The sequence below is a fragment of the Danio aesculapii genome, chromosome 10, assembly GCF_903798145.1.
Source record: "Danio aesculapii chromosome 10, fDanAes4.1, whole genome shotgun sequence".
NCBI classification, from domain to species: Eukaryota; Metazoa; Chordata; class Actinopteri; order Cypriniformes; family Danionidae; genus Danio; species Danio aesculapii.
The window spans coordinates 35596576-35621698 of NC_079444.1; the positions used below are offsets into that span (position 1 = coordinate 35596576).

A 25123-nucleotide genomic window follows, 5' to 3' on the forward strand; every position below is an offset into this window, starting at 1 on the left:
AGGTGCATACCAAATCGCATACGTGTACACCATTCTGTGCCATTTTGTAGTATAAACAGTGTACACTACCTGACAAAAGTCTTGTCACCTATCCAAGTTTTAGGAACACTAATTAATACCTTGACTTCTTGTTGATCATTTGGTATCAGAAGTGACTTATATGAAAGGCAAAGGCCTCTAGATTACGCTTTTCACAAAAATAAAATGACCATGCCTTGATTTTTTTTATTTAATGAGGACAGAAAGGTCAGAGTAAGGTCTGGTCACTTAACAGAAATAATGTACAGTAAAGAATATTAAAAAAAAAAATCAATATTGTGTATGACTCCCATGAACTCGGAGGACTGCATCCATACATCTCTGCAATGACTCAAATAACTTCTCAAAGAAAGCGTTCTTGCAGGACTCCCAGAGTTCATCAAGATTCTTTGTATTCATCTTCAATGCCGCCTCCTCCATCTTACCCCAGACATGCTCAATAATGTTCATGTCTGGTGGCTGGGCTGGCCAATCCTGGGTCTTCTGTAATATTTGTGATGATTGGGATGCAGTTCAACAGATGATTCATAAGAAAAATCTACCTTCTGCCACTTTTCCAAATGATCAACTAGAAGTTTTTATTTGTTGCTCTTAAAACTGGGATCAACGACTAAATTTTGTCAGGTAGTGTATGTATTGCATTCACACTGAAGTATTATTTTCATTCTAAAAATAATAAGTGCGCTTTAAATACCCGGATGATGCACTTATTCAACCATTAAAAAAATAAGAGGAGTGTTGAACACTTCATGCACTCAATGGCCACTTATTTTACTTATTGTGGGTTATGAAAGCAAAATTCTCTTACAGCACGTGAGTGAATTCACTGCCTCCAGTTGGTTAGTGCAGTTATACTGATAGCAGGTATTATTTGGTAGTTTGGTCATTTATTTCATTGATTTGGAACCCTCTGGGAAATTCTGTTTGAATTTCTGTTCAGTAAAAAAGCATTAGTGTTCCATTTGGGACAACACTAAATTCATATACTACGCTGTAAGGTGTGTAAGTGCATAAGTACATAATGTATAGTGTGCCATTAGGGACGCAGCGATCATTATAAAACAAAAAGCAAATGTAAATATACGCATGTTAACACTGCCATGTAAACATTTCCGTTAGAGACAAAAACCGCCTTCAAAACAACGCCAAGATTATTGGTTTGCCTCGGCGGAGTCTAGCAGAGTTACATGAACAGTAAATGATAAGGAAAATTCAAAGTGTGCACTGTAAAAAATGGTCATGATTTGAAAAGCTGTAAAAATGCTACAGTAAAAATCCATAACCTGGTTAATGGTATGTTTCCTTAATATATATGGTGGATAACTATAAATTGACCTCCCAGAATTCCCTGCATGGCACATCACTTTATGCTTTTTGTTGACATTACTGTGGAACTTTTTAGTTGTTTCCTCATCAGTTATGTACATTAGAGATTTATGGTACATCTAATGTTGATAAACAATGTTTATTTCATGACTTTAATTTTATGTGTGTTACACTGGTGTTTAGTAGCTGTGTAAATGACACTGAGCACCTTCTATACACTGATACACTTTTCTGCTTGTGGGAAAAGTTGTTTGTGATGAGCTTTGGTTCATTATGTATCTTTCTCATCACCACCTGCTTATGGCTGTGCTAACGTGTCTAACTGTGTAACAAAAGATGTGTAGATGTTAGTTATTAAAAATACAGACATATTACATCTATAAATTAATAAAATACAGTAGCTTACTGTAAAAATGAGAAATTACTTTTACAGTTGATACCGTATTTTTAACAGTAAAATACTCAACCACAGCTGCCGTTTTTACCGTAAATTTTACAGATTTATTTTTTACAGTGTGATATGAGATGATTCCCATCCTCTGAAGCCTTTTGTTGTACTGTTGCCCTCTGGAAGAAGGTTTAGAAGCATCAAATGCTCTTCTAACAGATATAAATTACTCTTTGTTCCAGAGGCAATAAGGCTTTATAACCTTACAAGTTTGACATTTTTTATGTATGGGTCCTTTTTTTTTGTATTATTTATGAAATTATTATGAAGCATGCTGGATTGTGTTTTCTAATATTGTTTGTAAGTGATTTGTCTGTGTTTGTTGTATCATGATGCTACTGCCCTACTTTAATTGCCCCTGGTGGGATTAAAAAAAGTTGTTTAACCTTAAACATACTGTAATTTAAGTCATTTAACAATGCTTTGCAAATTTCCCCGAACAAAGTCTTTCCAATACATACAGTACAGTATGGAACAACAAAGAGTTTTGACTTCTGTATGATCTGTACTTCATCACTATGCTATTGACAAAAACAGTAAATCTTTTGTTTCTGTATGCTGTACACTACATTTTGGTAACCGTAAGAATAGTTGTATCAAAATAATCATTAAACAAACCAGCAGGGGAAATGCAGAGCTTAAATGACATAAATCTGAATTCTGCTGAGCTTTCTGCACATGATCCTATAAGCAACTCCTATGAGCCTAATAACTAACATGAACACAATATCTTGTCCATGACAGGAAGGGGAAAAAATCCTCAGTGGAAATAATAGGAAATATTCTCAGTGACATTTGATGGCCGGGACCCAACTGGCGGGGGCCCTGGTGGCTGGATCTTGCTAAATGAGAAGAGACATCATAATATATTTAATTCAACCATTATCTAGTAGAGTTCTAATCCGAATGTGAGAGACAGAGGAAAAATGAGAATGTGAAGAGAGTGAGAGGTGACCGGAAGGTTTTTTTTTTTCCCCTCCACCTCCCAGAATGTGGAGGGATTTCAGCAGCCTCTGTTATGTGATAAGAGAGAAAATCAAAGAGGGTCATTATGGAGGAGCGAATGAAAAATGAGAACAAAGGACATTAGATACGAGGAAAAAAATAAAAGACTTGTGTGGGGTTTGTCAATTTTGAGTAGTCAAGTCAATGGACAATAAACAAGTACAGTACATAAAAAAGGAGAGAAGCTAAAAAAGGAGGGAAGAAAGGGAGTTAGATCATCATGGAAAAAAGAAAGAATAAATGAAGTGCTGGAGTCATTAAATGGGGAAAAAGAGGATTAGTGATCTGAAATAATAATGTATTAAACATGCTCGACTCCAATGACATATGTTTGACTTTGTCACAAAATTAAAGCATAGAAAATTGCATATCAGCATGGCGGCTCAGTGGTTAGCACTATCCCCTCACAGCAAGAAGGTCGCTGGTTTGAGTCCAGTTGGGCCAGTTGGCATTTCTGTGTGGAGTTTGCATGTTCTCCCTGTGTTGGCGTGGGTTTCCTCTGGGTGCTCCGGTTTCCCCCAGAGTCCAAAGACATGCACTCTAGGTGAACTGGGTAAATAAAAATTGGTATGTGTGTGTGTGAATGTGAGAGAGTATGAGTGTTACCCAGTACTGGATTGTGGCTGAAAAGGCAACCGCTGTGTAAAACATATGCCAGAATAGTTGGCAGTTCATTCCGCTGTGGCAACCCCTGATAAATAAGGGACTAAGCTGAAGGAAAATGAATGAAAAAAGCATATTTGCACAAATTAGAACTTGGCCAATTCAAATGTTATGTCCTTAATGCTCAGAAACGCTGGATTTATTAAGTAAAAACTACAGTAAGGATGTAATGACAGTGAAATATCTTTTACAATTTAGGATAAAATTACAAAATATATACACATTACTTAATATTTTTTAAAAGGTCTCTTTTTTTGGGAGGAATAGAAAGAAGAACATTTTTATCTTACTACAATATAAAAGTGTTAACTGTCACTTGATCAACTTTATAAGTTTAATAACCCTAATAACCATAATAAAAATTAAAAAAGGAAAATGAGTGAACAAATTAATGAACGGATCAAATTCATCAAACATTCCATCAAAATAAAACTTTTGGTTCCACTTTATATTCAGTGTCTTTAACTACTTCTACTACATCAAAATATAAATACAATGTACTTAATGTAGTTGTAATGTATTACAGAAGACTTCTGACGCTACTGAGGTGGGACATGTGTAGGGTTAGGGAAAGGTTTGGTGGCATGGGTAGGTTAAGGGTGGATTAAGGTCCAAGCACGGCTGCACGATTCTGGATAAAATGAAGATCACAATTTTCTCAAGATTCCGAAGATGTAAAATAAATGTTAATATGAGTACGCTATTGTTATTTCTCAAACATATGGTAAAACAACAATATTAATATTAGGCCTATGTGTAGATCTGCTGTTGGTTAAAATGTGAAATTTTAGACTTGGAACAGTGGACTTGAACAGACTTTAAATTTGTCCTGTTTGTATATTCATTTAAGTGGCAGCATCAGAATACAGCTATTCATAATTCTAAAGTTGACTTATTATATTTCAGACATATGCTTGTCATTTGTCACTGACAACATTATTAAGCCATTTTTTCACTGATAAAATCAGACATTTGTCATTATCAGGTTCCCTCATGAATGAACATGATATAGGCTACAGTAGTTATACTGACCCAGTGAACATTTATTTTCATGAAGAATACTCACTATGAAAGAAAAACCATCAAATGCTGGTCATAATCATAACTCTAAAATACGATATGATCATTAAAATAATGTGCATGCTTTCGGTTTCACTTTTACTGCTGAGTGCACTCATGTCATGGCTGTCGTCACTTTGCAATAAACTGAACGCTATTTGCAACTTTATTACCCGTTATGCACAGCCTATGCAAGTTCTGTTCACTAAAGTAGACATCATTGTGGGCTCGTGTGATTTTGCAGCCACGAATACATCATTACGTCAAGACAGAAATTACATTTTTGGGTGAATTATACCTTATAAATGCAGTATGTGACACTTTTAACGTCGTTTAGAGGTGTCCATGTTGCTTAGCAACATATATAAAACAATGTAAAGACTTGTGCGTCCGCCTTTACGCTTCTCTCCTGACCTTAAAAATATAATTGGCTGAATCGTAGAGATGCTGTTTTAAGATTGTGTGTAGGGTCGAATAGAGATTGCGATCTTTTTCCAATAATTTGTGCAGCCCTAGGTCTAAGGGGTGGTCAAAAGAGTAATTATAAATGTAATAAATTAATTACAGATTTAATTACATCTAGGTATTTAGTCAAGTATAAGTACAATGTAAAAACATGTATTTACACAATCACATTGTAATAGCCATGGGCCGTTATAAGATTCTGACTGTATGATAACCTTGGATATAAATATCACAGTTTCACGGTATCACGGTATTAAGATTACAGCTCTAAAATATGTTCTTTTTAAATGTCTGGGTAAAAAACCAAACCCTTTTGACCTTTGTACACAGTATATTTTTAATTTGGGAAACATTTAAAATATTTTGGAGCAGTAATCATGTCAGGCTAAATAATTCAAATGAATAATTGACTTCTGCTGTCTTCATTTGTTTCAAAAACACTGATTTTTTTTTTTGTTCAATTTAAAACAGCATCTTTGGAGATCTTTTCTGCTCGAGATACTGTTGTCCTAAAAAAATAAATAAAAAAATAAATGTAGATAAAAAAAAATTTAAAAAAAAACGTACTCGTACCTTAGCAACGGTATAGCAGAAAATTTTAACGGCTTAAAAACCTTGACTTTTCCAAACCGCGGTATACCTTGAATACTGTTATCGTCCCATGCCTACATTGTAACTAATTATTAATTAATTATTAAAATTATTAATTTCACTGTAAGTACAGTACATGCTATTTAAGGCCACTTAATATAAAGTGGCACCAAACTTTTAAATATTTGGTTACAAGATTCCTTTCAACCAATGCTCCAACATTTCAACCATACCACTAGAAATCCCTGCACGAAAACAAACAAACAAAAAAAAAAATCTACTAAAAATGCAAGCCAGAAATAACAGTGACTAATTTCAAAATAACATTTCCTTCAGAATGGTTTCAACTACATATCCATCACGAAACGCTTTAAACTAGCAGCTCTCAGCCAAATCAATCCAATCTGGAGTTTTCATTTAGTTGTAAAATAATGATCTTTGCCCAGAAGGTTAAATTAAAATTGTTCGAAAATCTTCCAGACAGTTAATGGATGCTAGTCCTCGCCGGTAGGTGCTATGATGTCAGACGGTCCTTAATCAGGCCTGTTTAACCTTTCCATAACCTGCAGAACTGATACTCAAATACATTTTCATTTGCAAGTGCAGCTTCAGGGGGGAAAAAAGAAGATGTGCTTTGACCTTTTATTTAAGCGTTAGTAATCTAACACTACTAAATCGACCATATTCATGCTTGCCGGCCCTTTTTGTGCATTAGGTTGAGTGTGTGAGTGTGTGTGTGTGTGTGTGTTTGAGGCTAAGAACCGATAGAATGAGAATGAAGGAGATAAAGAGACACACTGTCTAGAAGAGTTATTCAGGTGCAATACAGCATGGTAATACCCGCTGGTTTGACTTCAGTCCATTTTCATAATCAAATAAAGAAAAATCCTATCAGACAAATTCAATTCACACCGCCAGCAGTTGAGCTGCGCATTCAGCATTCATTTTCAAAAGAATACACTTCATTTCGCCAGCCAGAGAGAGCGTAATTTTGTTGACACTGTTGTACTGCTGTAATAAAGATAAAAGCAGAGTGAATGTTTGGGAGAAGGAAAAAAAAAAAAGTCCTGGCGCCAGACGCAAATGCAAACATTTAAACGCCAAGGATTACACATGTCATCCGAGGCCGTTTGCGATTTCATGCTGTATTAGGCATCGGGTGCTGATTGAAACAAAGCCTCGCTGGAAAAGGTCATCCGTCAAGTGTGCGTAAACAGAGGAGATCAGTGTAATCTTAAAATAAACACAATCACATATGTTGGCACGTGTACAAACACATGTATTTGGAACGCAATGACCCGACGACATTACTTAACAAGTTTGGAAGAATAGTTCAGCTGGATGAATGGCACAGTTTGCTTTCTTCTGTTGAACACAAAAGGACAAGAAAAATTAAGATGGTTGCTCTGTGATTACAGTAAAAGTTGCCCGAGGCTTTCAAGCTAGAAAATAATAATAACAATAATAATAATAAAAAAAAACACAAGAGTGAAATACGTAATAAAAATAGGTCGCTACGGATTATATGGTTTCAAAGCTCCTTAAATAATTACACAATCACTAATGAACAAAATGATGTATTCAATTTAATCTTTTGATTTAGGATTTGTTTGGCTTTGGAAGACCTGAGTTACACTGAATAAATAAATAAATAAAATCATATTTCTGTATATGAAGTATTCAAAGCTACAGATCTACAAATTTGGTCACTTGCATCAAACACACGCAAACATACATACGGATGATTCTAGAATTGAGGGTACATTTTGTGATTTTTTGAGGCATGTCTTGTTGTCATTAATTTGTTTAAAAGTTTTAGGCTATACCTATAGCGGATGATAAAATGGAGGGAAATGTCAACTCTGTTACTGTTGTTTCAAAAAGCTTAACAATAAGTTGAACAACAGTTAGTAACAATAAAAGGTTGCTCATCACATTAAAACACTGCCATTGTTTTATATTAATAATGGATTCATTGTACTGTAAATTATAAATTTGTTGCAGATCTTTACACCAAGGGAAATGAATGAAAAATGTCTGAAATGTATCCATAACTCTAGAATGAGTCCTATGGGCCAAGCCTTCCTTACCTACAAGCCTTACCTTACCCACCTTTGTGCTGTTTTTACTGGATATATTGATATTGATAATTAATGATGCACAATGACTTGTCATTCATAGGATCTGAATAATAATGATTTTGTGAATTACACTCATTTCGATATTGATCTTATAACATCAAGTTTGTTTGGTTTCAGAATAACTGAATTATAGTGAAAAGAAAAATCAATCAATTTTAATTAGAAATTCTGGCATGTTTCAAAGCTTCATTATTTCTTAATTTTACATTCAACTCCTTTCTTGTATTTTTTTCTTTAACATTTGTACTTTTGTTATGCATCATTCAGTGTATAGTACTATATGTGGACTAGGGCTTGCCATATATGTTTTTATACTAATATATATATATATATATATATATATATATATATATATATATATATATATATATATATATATATATATATATATATATATATATATATATATATATATATATATATATATATATATATATATATATATATCATTCAATCAAATCAATCAATTAATCCATCTATCCATCCATCTAATCAAATCAGTCAATAAAATCAAAGATTGATGTCAATCTTAATATGGGTCCAAGCGTTTTTTTAAGATTTATTTTAACAAAAAAATATACCTCTATCATTTCTGTTTGACTTCAGAATAACTGAATTATAGTGCAAAAATGACATCAACCAAAGCAAGTCCCAAGGCCTAAAAGCATCATTATTCCTCCATTTTATGTTCAGAACTCCTTTCTTGTTTCAGTCAGTCAGTCAAATAAATCCATCCAACCATCCATCTATCTATCTATCCATCCAATCAATGATTTAATCTGAATTTTGATTTTTGATTATATTACTTGATTAAATCGTAATCTAAATATTGGTTCAAGTGTTTGTTTGTTTTTTTAAGAGTCATTATAATTAAAAAATACAAGTCATTTCTATGGTTGCCGTCAGAATACCTAAATTAGTGCAAAAAAGTCACATCAACCAACTTTGTGATGATTTGATACAGCATGTTCCAAAGCCTCTAAAATCATCATTATTGTTTTGTTCGTACTGTTGTTATGTATCATACAGTGTACAATAAATCACAAAGTTTGACGTCAGTCTCATTATTGGTCCAAGTGTTTTTTAAAGATTCATTTTAACAGAGAAATACAATTAGACATTTCTATGTTTGGTTTCAGAATAACTGAATAATAGTAATAAAAAAAATGACATCAACCAATTTTATGATGATTTTACAGCAAGTTCCAAAGCCTAAAAGCTTCATTATTCCTTCATTTTATGTTCAGTGTTCAACTCCTTTCTTGTTTTTTTTTATTATTATTTTTTACATTTGTACTGTTGCTATCCATCATACAGTGCAAGGTTTCCGCTACATTCATTCTTCCATGGTGGGGTGCCACACCTAAATTCATCCTGCCACGGCTACATTACAGCTTCTCATTCAAAACATTCAGTGTTTTTTTATGTTTTTTTTTAATAGCAGGTAATTATTGGACGAAAACATTTTATAAAATAAGTGAATTATAACAGTGCAAACTTTTCTGTAACCGTAGTAATGCTGTGCGTTATTTGTTTAACCCTTTAATGTGACATGATGACTGACTGACTTGACAGGTGCGGGTTGCGTGAGGCTAGCAAACACAACGTAACTTTCAGTTAAGATGAACACAGTTTTCACAATTATGCTTCATAGATAAAGGTCTATGGCTTTGCATACAATGACTTTATCTTGCTGGAGTTTATAGCCGTTTCACTTCAGGATGCATTAATGCCGCTCTGTAGGTATATTGGAGACAATTATAAATATTCCTAGCAAATCTAATAAATGTTGAAGACATGCTTGTTACATAAATGCACTAAATCGGACTTAGGCAGCGTTTATTTGAGAGCGCATGAGAAAATCTGCGCTTGAGAAGCGTATATTGGAGGGCAAATAGAGGAAATCGGCACGCAAGCGAAGAGATTCACATGCTCGTACTACATAAATGCGATCTTGACTTGTAATACTGCGCTCACGACATTTGTCATTAAAATAAAGTCATAAGTAGATCTGTGTAAAGGGCCTGCCGCCACAGCTGGAAAAAACCCAATTGCAGTATAATGGAGGATTAGAAAAATCTGTCCTGTGATTCCTGTCCAATCAAATCGCACATAGAAGGTAAATCACACCATAGTGAACTACCTCAAGACATGGGCAATTTATAATTGTAACAAACTGTTAGGAAGCACTAAACGTGTCCAAGAAGATGTCCATGCATTGACCCAGAGAATGTTTAGATGCATGTCACTGATGAGAAGATGATGGCTGTTTACTGTATGATGACTGAAAAGGCCTTAAACATCCAGCAGGCACAAGACCTCAACATGACTTCAGATCGACGTTGTAGCCTTACATCTGGGAACATTTTGTTTTGCATTTTGTTTGGAATGAAAATCGGATTGACGTATGAGCTCAATGTCAGATTAACATCAATGTCCAACCTACACCAAATATCTACATCTAATGATGTTACAGCTTGACATTGTGTGGATGTCACCACTATGACGTCAATCAGATGTTGGATTTTGGTTGCCATACCTGTCGAATAAACGTCAGTATTTGACATCAATATGATGTTGGTTTATGATATTGGCTCGGCGTTGGATTTTGGTCACTTTATAACAACCTAAAATCAACCAAATATCAACGTCATTATAGGACATCAAAATAACATTGTCCTTAGATACTGGCTAAACATTGAATTTTGGTCACCTGACATCACAATCTAAATCTAACCTAATATTAACGTCTTATGACATTGTGTGCCTGCACTGTAAAACCCAAAAAGTTAAGGATGCTCAAACTATTTAAGGAAACTGATTGCAACTAACCATTTAAGTTCAAAAACTAATCCTAATAAGTTCTGTGAACTTAATCCATTTGAGTAAATGAAGCAATTAGAGCACAGTAAAACCAAATAAATGAAGAGAACTCAAACCAGCTGAGTAATGTTAAACCTAATAAGTTAAGGCAACTCAAACCGTTGGAGGAAACCGATTGCTACAAACCATTTCAGTTAAAAAAACTAAACTAAATGACTACTGTGAACTTACTCCATTTAAGTTGTAGTAATGAGGTATTTAATTAACTCATTACCTTCAACACAGAGTTCAAAACTCTTTTCAAGTGAGTAGATTTAACTTTCAGTAAATTTGGAGTGAACTACACTAATTTCAATTGGTAAAGTTGACTGTTGGGTTTTACAGTGTGCTGGGCAAGAACTAGATGCACTACAGAATGTTACGTTTGCACACATGCACAAATTACATGTAAATGCATCAGCTTTTAACAGTGTAATCCTCACTACTCTTGAGTACTTTTAAAAAGGTCTTTTTACTCTGAGTACTTTTTACTTTGAGTAACATTTACAACAGATACTTTTACTTTACTTGCACTACATTTTTAGAAAAGTAATGGTACTTTTGCTTGAGTATGATTTTTCAGTACTGTTTCCACCACTGCCTTTTTTTACATTTCTGAGTTTCTCAGTAGCAGAAGGCATTGTAGTTGGGTAAACTACGAATCTGTGTATACAAAAAATTTTTTTACAATCCTGTTAGCCGAAATAATACAAGAAAAACTCCTCGATGGTGTTATCAGGACTTTCAGAAAAAGGAAAAAATTCGGTGAGACTGATAACGGCTGCCAGAGAAGAGAATAACATCAACTTTACTCTCAGACGCTCATAGACGCTGCATTACAAACACCTCGCATAAGTGGTCTTTTGTTTTTTGTAATTTGACACAAAGGCAATATAATACATTGATAAATGCATATAAATGTTCATACGTTTTTATCAAAATATTAAAAACTTTCAAGGATTTAAGATTATGATGACTGTTATAACCGTCTTGTAAAATAAAAAAGGGTCCATCAATCCATCCATCTATTTAATCACAAAGATGTCAATCTCAATATTGGTCTATATGATGTTTTTTTTTTCAGATTCATTTTAACAGAAAAATACAAGTCATTTCAATGTTTGCCTTCAAAATTATTGAATTACAGTGCAAAATAAAAAATAAAACCAATCACAACCAATTTTATGTTGATTTTATGCCGTTCCAAGGCCTAAAAGCATCATTATTCCTTTATTTTATGTTGAGTGTTCAACTCCTTTCTTGTTCCACAAAAAAAATGTAAGTCATAGATTTGGAACAACATGACGATGAGTAAACGCTGAGAGGATTTCCATTTTCGGGTGAACCGTCCCTTTTAACACTAAGCAAGAGTCTCCTGTCACGCTCTCTTGCGTCTGAGAATGCTAATGTTTCATATCAGTGTCAGAACAGCCTGTATTACAGCACATCACTCAGCTCTGCGCCGAACTTTACTGTCTCTGTCAATATCAATCTCTGTCCGTCTCTCTCCGCGAGCTCATCCTTTTAGTTCTTGTGCATCTGAAATGACTCACACGTTGCATCTCTTCCTCGAAAAACTCTTCCCGCTGCGGTGCACCTCCAAAACCTCTCGCTCTCATTCCCATTTCAATTCCACATCAAAGAGGCGAATCAATGCCGAGCCACTAACGTTCACTTATACAACAGCGCCCTTCACCGCAACCTCATCCTCATGGTTTTATCATCGCTTCTTTTTTTTTCTCTCTCAGTAGCTCTTTCTTCCTCAGACATGAATGTTTTTCATGCACACATAAGCTCACTGAAATGCTCCTGCACATGAGTTTATTTTTGTTCTGTAACCTTTAGCATTGATTTTCTGCTGTTAATGTACAGGCTCATGGGTCGATGTATTCAGAGATGGCTATAGATGCACACAGGAATTGTATTAATATAATTATCACTATTTTTTTACGTTTGTACTGCTGCTATGCATCATACAGTGTATAGTAATACATGTGGACTAGGGGTTGCAGTTTACAATGCTCAACATAAATGATTACACCCCTCACAAATCTCTCATTTAGATTAATATTTGCTATAGGAAGCTTACATTTGTGCATATACATTAGATTAGTCAGTACTGAAGCCAAATCTGGACCTATTCTAATGGCATAACTTATGATAATGGTCCAAAGTTACAGTCAAATGTATTTGTTAGAGAAAAATTATAATAAAAAAATTTAAAAGGAGCAAAATTCAAGAAAAAAAAAAAATTATTATAAAATTGTTGAAATTTTTAAGGTTGTAATATTTTTCCAAAAGTTTGCATGAATTTAAATGCATTATCTTTCAATTTCTAAAGATGTTCAGTGACTAAAATATTATTTTAATAAATACATTGGTTAAATCAATTTGTTTTGTTCCAATGCACCAAAATATATTAGCTATATTCACTGAGAAATGGGGAAATAAAAACAAATATCCATATTCACAAATGAGCACACCCCTTTTTGTTGAGCACTGTATGCTGTTTTATATCATTCAATCAAATGGTCAAAGATTTTGGTCAAAGAATGATTGATCTCAATATTGGTCAAAGTTTCATTTGAACAGAAATACACAAAAAAGCATCTCTATGACGTCAACACTGATTTTGAGCGCTCTTACTTCAATCTCCAGTGTCAGAGAACATCAATATATATCATAATAAATCATTATAACATGCTGATTTGCTGCTTAATATATTTGTGGAAATGGATTATTTTTCCCATGATTTGAACAGAATGTTGCCAAAAATAGCATTTATTTAAAACACAAATATTTTGCAACATTATTATCGTCACTTTTGATCAATCAAATGTGCCTTATAAAAGTTCTCATTAATTAATGTGTCATTCTTTTACCTCAGACCTTTTCAAAGAATCATTTGACCACATTCAGACAATTGGTTTAAATAAGCTGCATCCTATAAATCATGTACCATTAGCGTAGGTTGAATTTACTTCACAACTGTTAGACATCGTATATAGTATGAATAAGAGTAGTATCAGAATTACTACATGCGTCATTTGTCACTATCACATGACCTAAAGATGCTGGTTTGTCACTTTATTGTATATTGCATATTATATTAAAACAGTCTCTCTCTCTCTCTTTCGAGATTATATATATATATATATATATATTAAAAAAATTTAAATGATCGCATATCGGCATACAGGTCTAATTTTGACCAACAAGGACAAGCTTTAGGATAAGTTAGGACATGACTAACCAGTCAAACTGATCTCCTTAACTCATCAATTCTCCTTTTGTGTTTTTTTTTTTCTGCAGGCTGTGGTCTGGAGTTTCTCCTGGTGTTGTGTGGTTTAGAGTTGACCCAGGCCTGTCCGCGTCACTGTATCTGCTACGACTCTCCCAGCACCGTCAGCTGCCAGGCTCACAACTTTCAGGTGGTTCCTGAGGGAATCCCGGCCCAGAGTGAGCGCGTGTTTCTGCAGAACAACAAGATCCAGCGGCTGCTGCAGGGCCACTTCAGCCCGACCACCGTCATGCTCTGGCTCTACTCCAACAACATCTCCTACATCCAGCCTTCCACCTTCATGGGCTTCACCCGCCTGGAGGAGCTGGATCTGGGGGACAACAAACACCTGCGCTCTTTGGCTTCAGACACTTTCCAGGGCCTGACGCGACTGCATGCTCTGCACCTCTACCACTGTGGCCTGATCACTCTACCTGCTGGCTTGTTTGAGGGACTGCACAACCTGCAGTACCTCTACTTACAGGTAGGAGCCATATTCAAAGTCATATTCAGTCACATTTACATTCTTGAAAAAACTAATACAGTAGTCAACATATGAAGTGGATTAAATAAAATTATAATAATTGTCCCATGACATGAATAGGTGTTGTTCAATAGTTCAAAAGTTTTAGGACAACTTTTATGAAATGTTGATCCAAATTCGAATGTTGACTACTGGATTTTGCAAACAAGTGTTAAGCAACAAAAACCTCATGTACAAGTGATAAATGATGAAAGTCCACATTTAAATGATATAATAATTTTAGATGTCCAAAACTAGGGCTGCATAATAAATCCAAATTAAATTGCTACTGCTAAAAGGCTGCGACTGTCATGAACATCTTGTAAAGGCTGACTTATACTTCCATATCAAGCGCACGCATATGCTCCGTCGCAGCCTTCACGCGGTCGCAAAAAGCCCTCACTGTGGCTGACGCGCACCTCTCAAAAAATGGAACCACACATCGCAACGACGCATATCACAAGCTCTGAGATTAAGTCAGCTTGGTAGCTTTTTTAATTGTCTACAGAACAAACCATCACTACACAATAACTTGCCTAATTACCCTAAACTGCCTAATTTACCTAATACCTAGTTAAGCCTTTAAATGTCACTTTAAGCTGAATAATAGTATCTTGAAAAATATCTAGTCAAATATTATTTACTGTCATCATGGCAAAGATTAAAGAATTAAATCTTAAGTTATTAAAACTGTTATGTTTACAAATGTGTGCAAAAATCTTATTTCCGTTCAACAGAAATCAGACAATAAAATGTACAACCTTTTGTCCAGCCGTGTGGGGGGTACATTAGTTTCCAGTGATTTTAATGTGTCTGTTCTGCTAGGTCTGACACTCTAATGTAAATGTATCATATTTATGCACTTCATTTATAAGATGCTTGACTTGACACAGTTCTGCTGTCACTTTAGGAAATCTGACCAGATATGATACAGTTTTTAAAAAAGCAGAACTGCCATCTTAAATGGATATACTATTTTTATTTATTTATTTATTTATTTTTAAATGGCAGCATTCCCAGTTCAAACTGTTGCTTGCGAATCATCTGACATGCCAAATAAATCTAGATAAGATCTGCTCAAAATGTTCAATATCAGCCTTGGCAGCAAAAAATGCTGCACTAAAACGATGACCGGAGACAATATTTCGCTCTAATGAAAATGTCAAAAAAATAACAGACTCTTCAGGTGCAAAGACCATTACAGAAGATCACAGAATCTGATTTATCTTTAAGGATAAAAGTTTCTGGTCTTTGAGGAGGTTTGGCATTTATATGTGAACGGCTATTCTAATGAAGATTTTACTAAAAAAGCATACATAATATTATTAACAGTCACACCTTCAGCACACTTGCCATTATTATTATTAGTAATATAAATACAAAGGGGTTAGGAATTCACACATACATCATAAATAGTGTACAGTGTACTGAAGATAAATCTGAGAACGCAATGTTTTGAAGGCACAAAGAACAGAAATAGAAATAGAAAGGGAAAAATCTAATATATCTAACATGGTCTGCCAATTTCGTGAGTCATCTTTGAACTGCCTTTAAAAAAATTGCATGATTTGATTTGGTGCTTTCCTCAAGATGTTTTTCAGTTTTAATCTCTTCAGCAAAATCTAATCTCATCTTATTTTGCACACAGTACAAAAAAACATTATAAATGAGAAAATATTTCAATCATACAGATGAAAATATGACAATTAATAGAACTGTGAAATATTGCAAATATTGCGTTTTCTCAGTTTTTTTATAATTTTTTTTTGCATTTTATCATTACTTAAGTAAAATTGCACATACTGTATCTCAACAAAAACACACAACACAAAAAAAGCTTAAAAGCTTAATTTAAAAAAAAAGTAAAAAAATAGGAGACAAAAACAGAAAAGACAGAAAAAAAAAAAAAAATCGACTGACAATTAAGAAACCTATTAAATAACATGAAATATGCCAGTTTATATGCCAAAATTATTATTATTATCATGTTAATTCATTCATTCATTCATTTTTCTTCAGCTTAGTCCCCTTATTTATCAGGGGTTGCCACAGCAGAATGAACTGCCAACTATTTCAACAAATGTTTTACATAGCGGATGCCCATCCAGCTGGAACCTAGTACTGGACAACATCCATACACACATTCACACATACACTATGGCCATTTTGGTTTATTCAATTCACATGTGCCGCATGTCTTTGGACTGCGGGGGAAGCCGGAGCATTATTGTGTTTATTTAAAATAATAACAATTAGTATGAACACTTTTAATAAGTACAGATCAGAATAGCACATGGTGTCATTTGATTTTTACAATAATAATTGTGTTGCACTGAATGACCATAAAACTTAAATAAAATGTCACAAATATGGGTTGAATTGTTTCACAGACATTCTTTGAGAAAGTAACTTAGACACTTGCATTTTGATACTCCAGTGGGCACCATGATGTCAAAATAACAAAGTGACATCAAGCATGACGTCAAAAAAACAAATTGATTTGATGTCAAAACCTTGATGTCCATTTGACATCCAGACGTTGATGCACTTCTGACCATCAAAGTAGACACAACACGTTTTATAGCTTAAGAAAATGTTCAATATATCTGAAAGCTTCAACTACAGACAAATTTACACTTGTGTATTCCTACAATTAGGGCTGTGCGATTAATCGAAACCGAATTGCAATCGTTATTTGAAACGTTGCAATTAACTAAAATCGCAAGAGTCTGTGATATGAAATATATATTATTTAACTTCCCCCACACAGAGCAAAAGTGTGACTGTCTGTGAGTGACAGACTTACTAGCCAATTGAGTGAGCACACTTTCGTTCTGCCCAATCAGAATTGCACTGAAAATCTGAACTATGCAGAACGCCCACAAAAAAAAACAAACAAACAGGAAAGCGCAATCGATTGGGATGATGGCGTCTGCCGCTTTAGAAGCAGACAGAAGAAACAGACTAATTAATAATCCAAGAAAAACAGCACGTCAGTAATATGGGAATATCTTGGTCTCAAAGTCACAAACACCGAACAAATCAAATCGAAAAAAATAAATAAAATAAATAAAAAAATCGTAATTAGATATTTTTCCCAAAATCGCACATCCCTACCTACGATGCATGTAAACTACCCTGATGTCAAAATTGACATCAAATTGTCCAAAAGTGCTGTAATTGTATTTTGGTCTGTTTCTTATGTCATTTTGGTGGTCAAAAGGCCATAAGTGTGTGGATGTTAAATAGACATTAAGGTTTTACACTGGATTTTGTATTTCTACGATGCATGTAAACTACCTTGATGTCAAAATTGAAATCTAACATTGGTGTCATAACAAAAACAGGCCAAAATTCAATTACAGGACTTTCCTTTTTAGTCATTTTCACATCAAGGAGCCCGTTCGGATGCTTTCTATATGCATTTAAAATAAATGTTGAAAATTGAATATCAAACCACTGTTGTACCCCTTAAAAATGACATTTCAGCAAAAGACTAAAGAAGACTTGCTTTTTCCACACCTGCTAACTAACTCAGTGTTCATCTTGCATTTTCAGAGCAACCAGCTGGAATTTCTCGAGGATGACATGTTCATTGATCTGCTGAATCTGAGCCATCTATTTCTGCACGGAAATCGGCTGTGGAGCCTCCACCAGAACACTTTCCGTGGCTTAGGAGCCCTGGATCGCTTGCTTCTCCATCAAAACCGGCTCCAGTGGGTCCACAAGCAGGCTTTCCACGACCTGCGGCGCCTGACCACGCTCTACCTGTTCAACAACTCGCTGCCGGAGCTGCCGGCGGAGAGTCTGTCGCAACTACCCGCGCTCGAGTACCTGCGCCTCAACGACAACCCATGGGAGTGCGACTGCAAGGCTGTGCCGCTCTGGGATTGGCTGCGGCGCTTCCGTGGCTCCACCTCCTCATTAATATGCACAGCTCCACCCGAGCTGGTAGGGAAGGATCTAAAACAGCTTTCAAAAGAACAGCTGCCATCGTGTACAGGATCAGAGTCGCTCCACCAGAGCAAATCCAGCAGTCAGGGGGATGTAGGGGTTTCGCTGAAGAAAGATCATCACCATCGATCACACAACCGCCATCATCATCATCCTCATCTGCCGCATCAGGATCAATACTACCCAACATCCCCATCACTGATCCCTCGACCGCCCAAGTCGGGACGCAACAGAAACTGCACGAGGCATCGTGGTCGCAAAGGTAACGGTCAAAACGAGGTGTATAACCTGAAGGACTTGGGCAACAAGGAATCAGACGACAAATACGACCCGACAAAACCAAGACGAAAGAACAAGTGCATCCCACGGACTTCAGTAGGGCCCCCTAGTGGCGTGCAGAGGGCAAACAGCAGGGCCACATCCCTCTTGGCTCCTGGTTTCATCAGCCCTCTTTGCTTATTGGTGTGTCTCACTGCCCTGATTTTCCGCTGATCCTGTAGAAGAGCCTCTACAAATGGTTTTTATGGAAGAAAAAAAAAACTAAACTCAGCCCTCTGTCTACTCTGGCTCCTACACTTCAGTGTGTGAATGTTTGTGTGTGTGCGTGTGTGTGTGCATATTTCGACGAGCCCCTTTTGAGGGACAGAGGACTTGCAGGTCTGGAGATACGAAGAAAATTGGGTTTTGTGAGCGAGAGATCCTTGATTAGCACTGTTTTCTGTTGCTCCAGGGCACGTTGAATAACAAAATAAACCCATTAGCATTTGCTACATGTAACAAAATTATTAGCAACCCATCGTGGTCAAGCTTGCCACCATGAAAAGACCTCTGTTCTGATCTTCAGCCTGAACTCTGGCTGCGTCCTGGCGGGAGGGGGGAATGATTGTGAGGGAAATACATAAACTAAGCATTTACTATACACAGGTCTGCTGCGCTAACATGTTAGCATCTCAGCAGTTTCTGTGGGAAGGTTGTTGTTGTTGTTAACACATTTAGCACCTGACAATGTGAAAGCAAAAGCACACAAGAGAAAGATTGTGTTATTTTTTTTTTTAAATATAAGAATTATTTGCAATATTCGCACATTAAAGCTAGTTCACACAGCCCCTACACTGCTAACAAGGTTAGCATGCTACTCCTTACAAAACCAAAACATGCTGTGAATTAGCGCTCTGTTCTGAAGCTGCTATTTCAATTTTAAAGGTCAGTGAGAGAAAAAGTCTGCGAGTTTGTGAAGGAATTCGGGATGGCTCTGGGTTTGTGTGTTGGTGTTATTCGTTGATTGTGCCCTTAAGATAGTATTTTGCATAAAAACCGGAAGGCAGACGTTATTAATACATGAAAAGGTCAAGTGGAGCTTGTGCTTTATCTGTTATTCAGCTGCAATAACGTGCTAACATTGAAGGGAAAAAAACAACAGCATATTTATACAGCGTGTGGCACAGTTTGGGGAAATAAAACGTCTCACAAAGCTGTCACCATCCCTCAAGGCTGGTTCCCTGAGGAAGTTCCTATGGGTTTTTAGAACAGCGTTTTTTTTTTTTTTGTTTTTTTTATGTAAAGCGCTGCTCTGGAGGAGGACAAACATCTCAAAAGCTTAGGCTTTCTTGACATTATAAATAGCACAAATCAGGAAAAGAGCAGATGCTGTGCTAGAACCTACATAAATTACAAGCTTTCAAACTACACATCATCCATCATCAGCAGCTAAATCTTTTTTTTCTCAGTACAGCACTAGGAAATCCTGTGAAAATATGTTGTAAAATCTAAAGTAGAAATGTAAATGTTTAAAGAAAATAAAAATAAACCAATATTAAATGTACATTTACGAATAAAGGACAAAATACATACTGGTTTGGTACAGCTTGAGACTAAAACATATTTAATATTTACACTATACGGAAAGAAAATAGTGTAAAATTTGGTAGTGTTTCAAAGATCCGCCATTATGGAACAAAATCAATGCCAAAAGTATTGAAATAAAAAGCTTGACGAATAGCACTAACTGAAAAAATAATACATTAACAACTGCTTGCATTTTAATGACTTGAATTGCCGGGATTTGTAATTTTAGGTCCTGAAATTTAACACCGATGTTTATTTAAGCTGTGAATATTTCAGTTCAAAACACAATTTCATACTTAAATTCAATATTTCATATTCAACTTCCAGATTTCACTTCCAAAATATTCAGTTCTGTTTAACAATACAAAGTATACCATTCAAAAGGCAACATTTAGCTCATTTTATTTCAATCTAAAAATTTGCTTCCATAAATTCAGCAGTTCAAGCTTAGCTGTTAAAATTCGACATTACATCCGGGAGCTGCTGCTAAAGCAATAGATTGCAGATTCAATATACTGCATGTTGCTTTTTCACCAGCAGGTGGAGTTGGACCAATTTAAGATTTTTTAACCAGAAAATAGGTGAGGAAAAAGGCTAATAACTGCACAAAATTGGCATTTAATAATAATATCAATGCCTTGGACATTATAAGAAGGCTAAAATGAGTAAATTTTGGACATTTATATTTGCCCTAATATAAAAAAAAAGCCAGCTGGTGATCGCATAAACCTCATTCTTCAGATCACAACAGGTTATCCAGTGATCTTTCGCCTCCTCGTAGAGCATGGGTCTCAAACTGCCGGCCCATGGGCCATTTGCAGTTCCCCAGCCTCTTGTCTCCGGCCTGTAACTGAAATCAAAAATATAACGAGATTCAGCCTGCCAAAACATGTTTTTGAATCACTATATTTAGAATCACATATAAACTTGTGGTTTTGACCCCCACCGACTGCACATTTAAAATACTGTACTATATATGTATATATATTTATATTTGGGTTACTTTCGATTTCTCTCAGTGTGCAGTCGAGAGTACACTTGCGGTTTATTTCTGAGGCTGATTTAAAACATTGAAATATGTCCGTAAGTGCTCTATTTTTACCAAAGCTCTATTTTTGTAAATATTCAAGGGTCATTTGATTATCATCAGTTTTATACCACCTGTATTTTGTTGTACAAATACCTCTTCATAGCTTACACGTTATGCTGGTGGTGTAAATATGATCATTTGGCTAATATTTTATTTAAATGGTCTCATTAATAGATTTTCCAAATATGCATATTAAGATTTGTATAAAAAAAAGTGCATTAGTAAAATTTGTACTGCTGGCTAAATTAAATCAGATTTCCACTTTTTTTCTTGCGCTTGAATGTTAAAACGGCCCTCCTATAAATTGTCAGTCACTGATATGGCCCCCTGCCAACTTGAGTTTGAGACCCCTGTTGTAGAGCATCTGAATTTGAACTGCCGAATGTATGGAAGTGCATTTTAAGACAAACAAAATGAGCTGAAAGTTCCCTTTTGAATAGTATACTTCGCATTGTTAAACAGAATTGAATATTTTGGAAGTGAAATCTGGAAGTTGAACATGAAATATTGAATTTAAGTATGAAATTGTGTTTTGAACTGAAACATTCACAGCTTAAATAAACAGCTGTATTAAACTTAAGGACCTAAAATTACAAATCCTGGAAATTCGAGTCATTAAAATGCAAGCAGTTGTTAATCCAATGTATTTTTCTCAGTTACAGCTATTCGACAAGATTTTTATTTAAATATTTTTGTCATTGATTTTTGCTCCATATGTCTTATTCTGGGCTTGGTATAAAGATGTTTGAAACATCTTCTGTTAGACTAAACTTACCATATATAGCCTTTTTTATTTCGACTACTGTGGCTTTAAATTGGTCACACACAAGACAAGTGACTGTCTGCATTGAATTTACTCAACATTTTTGTACATAGATTGCATATTAAAATGAAAGTAAAGAGGCTAATGCTTCAATAATATTTGTAAATAATCAGCATAGCAGAATTTCTCAATTAAACTAACTAAAATGGGTCAAATGTAGTGGTTTGAAGAACAATGACAATTGTTTTTAGGATTAAACTGTGATCCTTAATTTGAGTCTTTTAATGTCTTTAAATAATGTTTTGTTATAAATATGACTAGACTTGTTTAGTATAAAGAATAAATGACTGCTATGGCAGTTTAGTGAGTGTTTTCTTTAAATTATGGTAAAAATAATTTATTTTTGCTAAGAAAATAATATATAAATGGCACAAACTGTAATGTATGGAAAAACAACAACATTTAAGCTGTTTTATACTTGGTTAAAAACCGCTTTTCATCTTTGACCCATATACATAAGCCATCAAGTGCAGCTTTACTTGGCTGTGATGTAAAGTAAATCTTATCAGACATTTAAATACAAGCTTTTGATTGGTCCCCATTCAAAATCCTTAGATTTCTACATTACTGTAAAATGCCTCAAGACATGGACTAACATCTGCAGAGTTTGCATGTTAAACAGGTCAAACAGTTTCATAGTTTTCATGTAGCCACAGCAACTTTAAATGCAAAAAATATCAACCGTAGGCATTATTTTACTGCCAAGTTAAAAAAAAAAAAACACCTTTCTAAAAACCCATTACACTGTTAAAAGGAAAATACATGGCTGCCTTAAGTTGAATCAAATTAACATCAAGTCATTTTAACAAATTACATTAAACTGAATTAAAGGGTTAGTTCACACCATGTGGATTTAAACTTGGTTTCTTTCATATGTTAAACACAAAGGAAGATATTTTGTAGAATGCTGGCACCCATGGACTTCCATTGAGGTAAAGTTGGTTTTATATTCACCCATCCGCACGATCTCCTTAATATAATTTCACAAAAATATTCTTCGCAAAGTCTAAATAGTGAAATTACATTAGCAGCCAATGACTGTCAAAATACAGGCTTCTTTACAGTCAAATAAATAGTGCTAATGTTGTTTTTAAGTAGGGCTGCAAAAAAAAAATCTCTCACTATATCATGTTTCATATCACTCAATATCGATAATTATGGAGTAGTTTTAACAATACATTTAGGAATATTAGGACTAACCACTTTATTTTAATTTACCAACATTAGTAAGGCAAAAAGTTTAACAGTCAAAAACAAAAATATCTCATCTCTTCTCAAAATAAAATAAACATCAGTGTTAAAGAGACTCTTAAACTTGATAAATGTTACAAAGTGTATGCAAAGGTAAAGATAGTTCAACATCTGTAAGGTGTCAATAATAATAATACAGTAAACCTCAAACTCTGTAAACAAAACAGATCGCAATAATCAAATCTGAGCTTTCAAGTAAAGGAACCAGCCATCATTATTCAAATAGACATTGCAACATTGCAAATTGTGAAGTTAAATGACTATATTAACCCCATGCAAAAAACAAAATCTTTCAGATGGGGAGATAGTGACTGGGATGCACAAGAAAAGAAACCAAAAAGCCTCTCAGGCGACATCCTTGCATCCTTTTTTATTTACAATATTCTCACTGCTGTTATACGGCACTCATTTTCACGTGTGTTGTAATTCTGACCTTAAGTGACAAGTAAAAAGCGCTGCAGTGTTTGGATGCGCTGTGTTTGTCTGAGGTAATTAGTCTGTCGTTATTACTGAAATGTGTGAATTCCATACAAAGTGTGAAGCAGATTGGTCAGTTCTACTTAGATGAATTGTGGTGCACTCGTGGCATTCGGAAAAGTTCAGCTGCTTTTTAACTAGGTGTAACTCGAAAATGGGCGTTCATAACGTGGGTGCCGCTTGAACACCATGTGTATGTCGTGTAAGTCACGCACCTCCAATAAAAATGACAAACTTGCACCCCAAGCTTATTGGCATTCCTTCCGAAACGTGTGCTCAGCAGCCACATTTTAATATAAATATAGCACTTAATAGCGAAACTTCGAACCAATTTTCATAAATTTTTTTAATCGATATTGACAATGGTGTTCGGTCATGAAATATCGATACCAATTTTATCGCCCAGCTCTATTTTTAAGTCTTACTTACATGCAGTGCTTTATTTGTAAATTGCGAAGTCCCGGAACAGATTGGGGTAACTGATCTGGCATGTTACCAGAGGGACGGGGGTTGTGGACGAAAATGAAGAGCGAGAGGGTGGGGGGAGTCACAGTAGAAAGTGAAGAGCGGGGAGGGGGAGTGTGCATGTGAGGAGGGGGATCGGTAAAATGAGGTGCCGGATCAGATTTCAGAGGTGCCGGTGCCTTGTTCCGGCACAAATTAAGTCCTGCTTACATGTGATTTCAGACCGAATAATCAAAAGTACCATGGTAAACAATATAGGGAACATGTCACAAGCTGTCACTGAACGAATGTGCGAACATAAAACCAACTTTACCTCAATTTGACTTCAGTAGTAAGAAAAATAAATAAATACTATGGACTTCAATGGATGCCAGCAACCAGCATTCTTCAAAATATCTTCTTTTAACGTTCAACAAGAAAGAAACTCCAACTTTATATGAGTGAAGGGTGAAAAAACGTTTACAGTTATTTTTGGGTGAACAATTCCTTTAAAACCCCTTTATTAAGTTAGAAGTGTGATTAACTTAGTTTAATAAGTTATGAAAAACATAATCCAATGACTTCATGATTATATAATTTTTACAGTGTAAAAACTCCAAAGGGAACGAGTCAATATTCACACAACACCAACACATCAGGTTTTAGAAGCACAAACTGAACAACTCCATCCAGAAAGCCAACACAAGTTCTAAGGTAATAATCCTTGCAATTCTGATTAATCTTTTCAAGCCATAGTAAAACATGTCTGTCACTCACCGTCTCTAACCCTGTTGAGCCATCAAACACACACACATATGCACACGTATTTGGGATGCT

At 35.2% G+C, this 25123-nt stretch overlaps 1 protein-coding gene across 1 annotated transcript in view; it reads left to right on the forward strand.

The window, feature by feature from the left end:
• LOC130235920 (reticulon-4 receptor-like 1) overlaps positions 1–19216 on the forward strand; it is a 72781-nt gene extending 53565 nt beyond the window's left edge. The window contains exons 4-5 of the mRNA XM_056466456.1: positions 13912–14363; positions 17961–19216. Coding sequence (XP_056322431.1) covers positions 13912–14363; positions 17961–18848 — 1340 coding nt within the window. The 3' untranslated portion in view covers positions 18849–19216. The remainder of the gene's footprint in view (positions 1–13911; positions 14364–17960) is intronic.
• The last annotated feature ends 5907 nt before the right edge of the window (positions 19217–25123 follow it).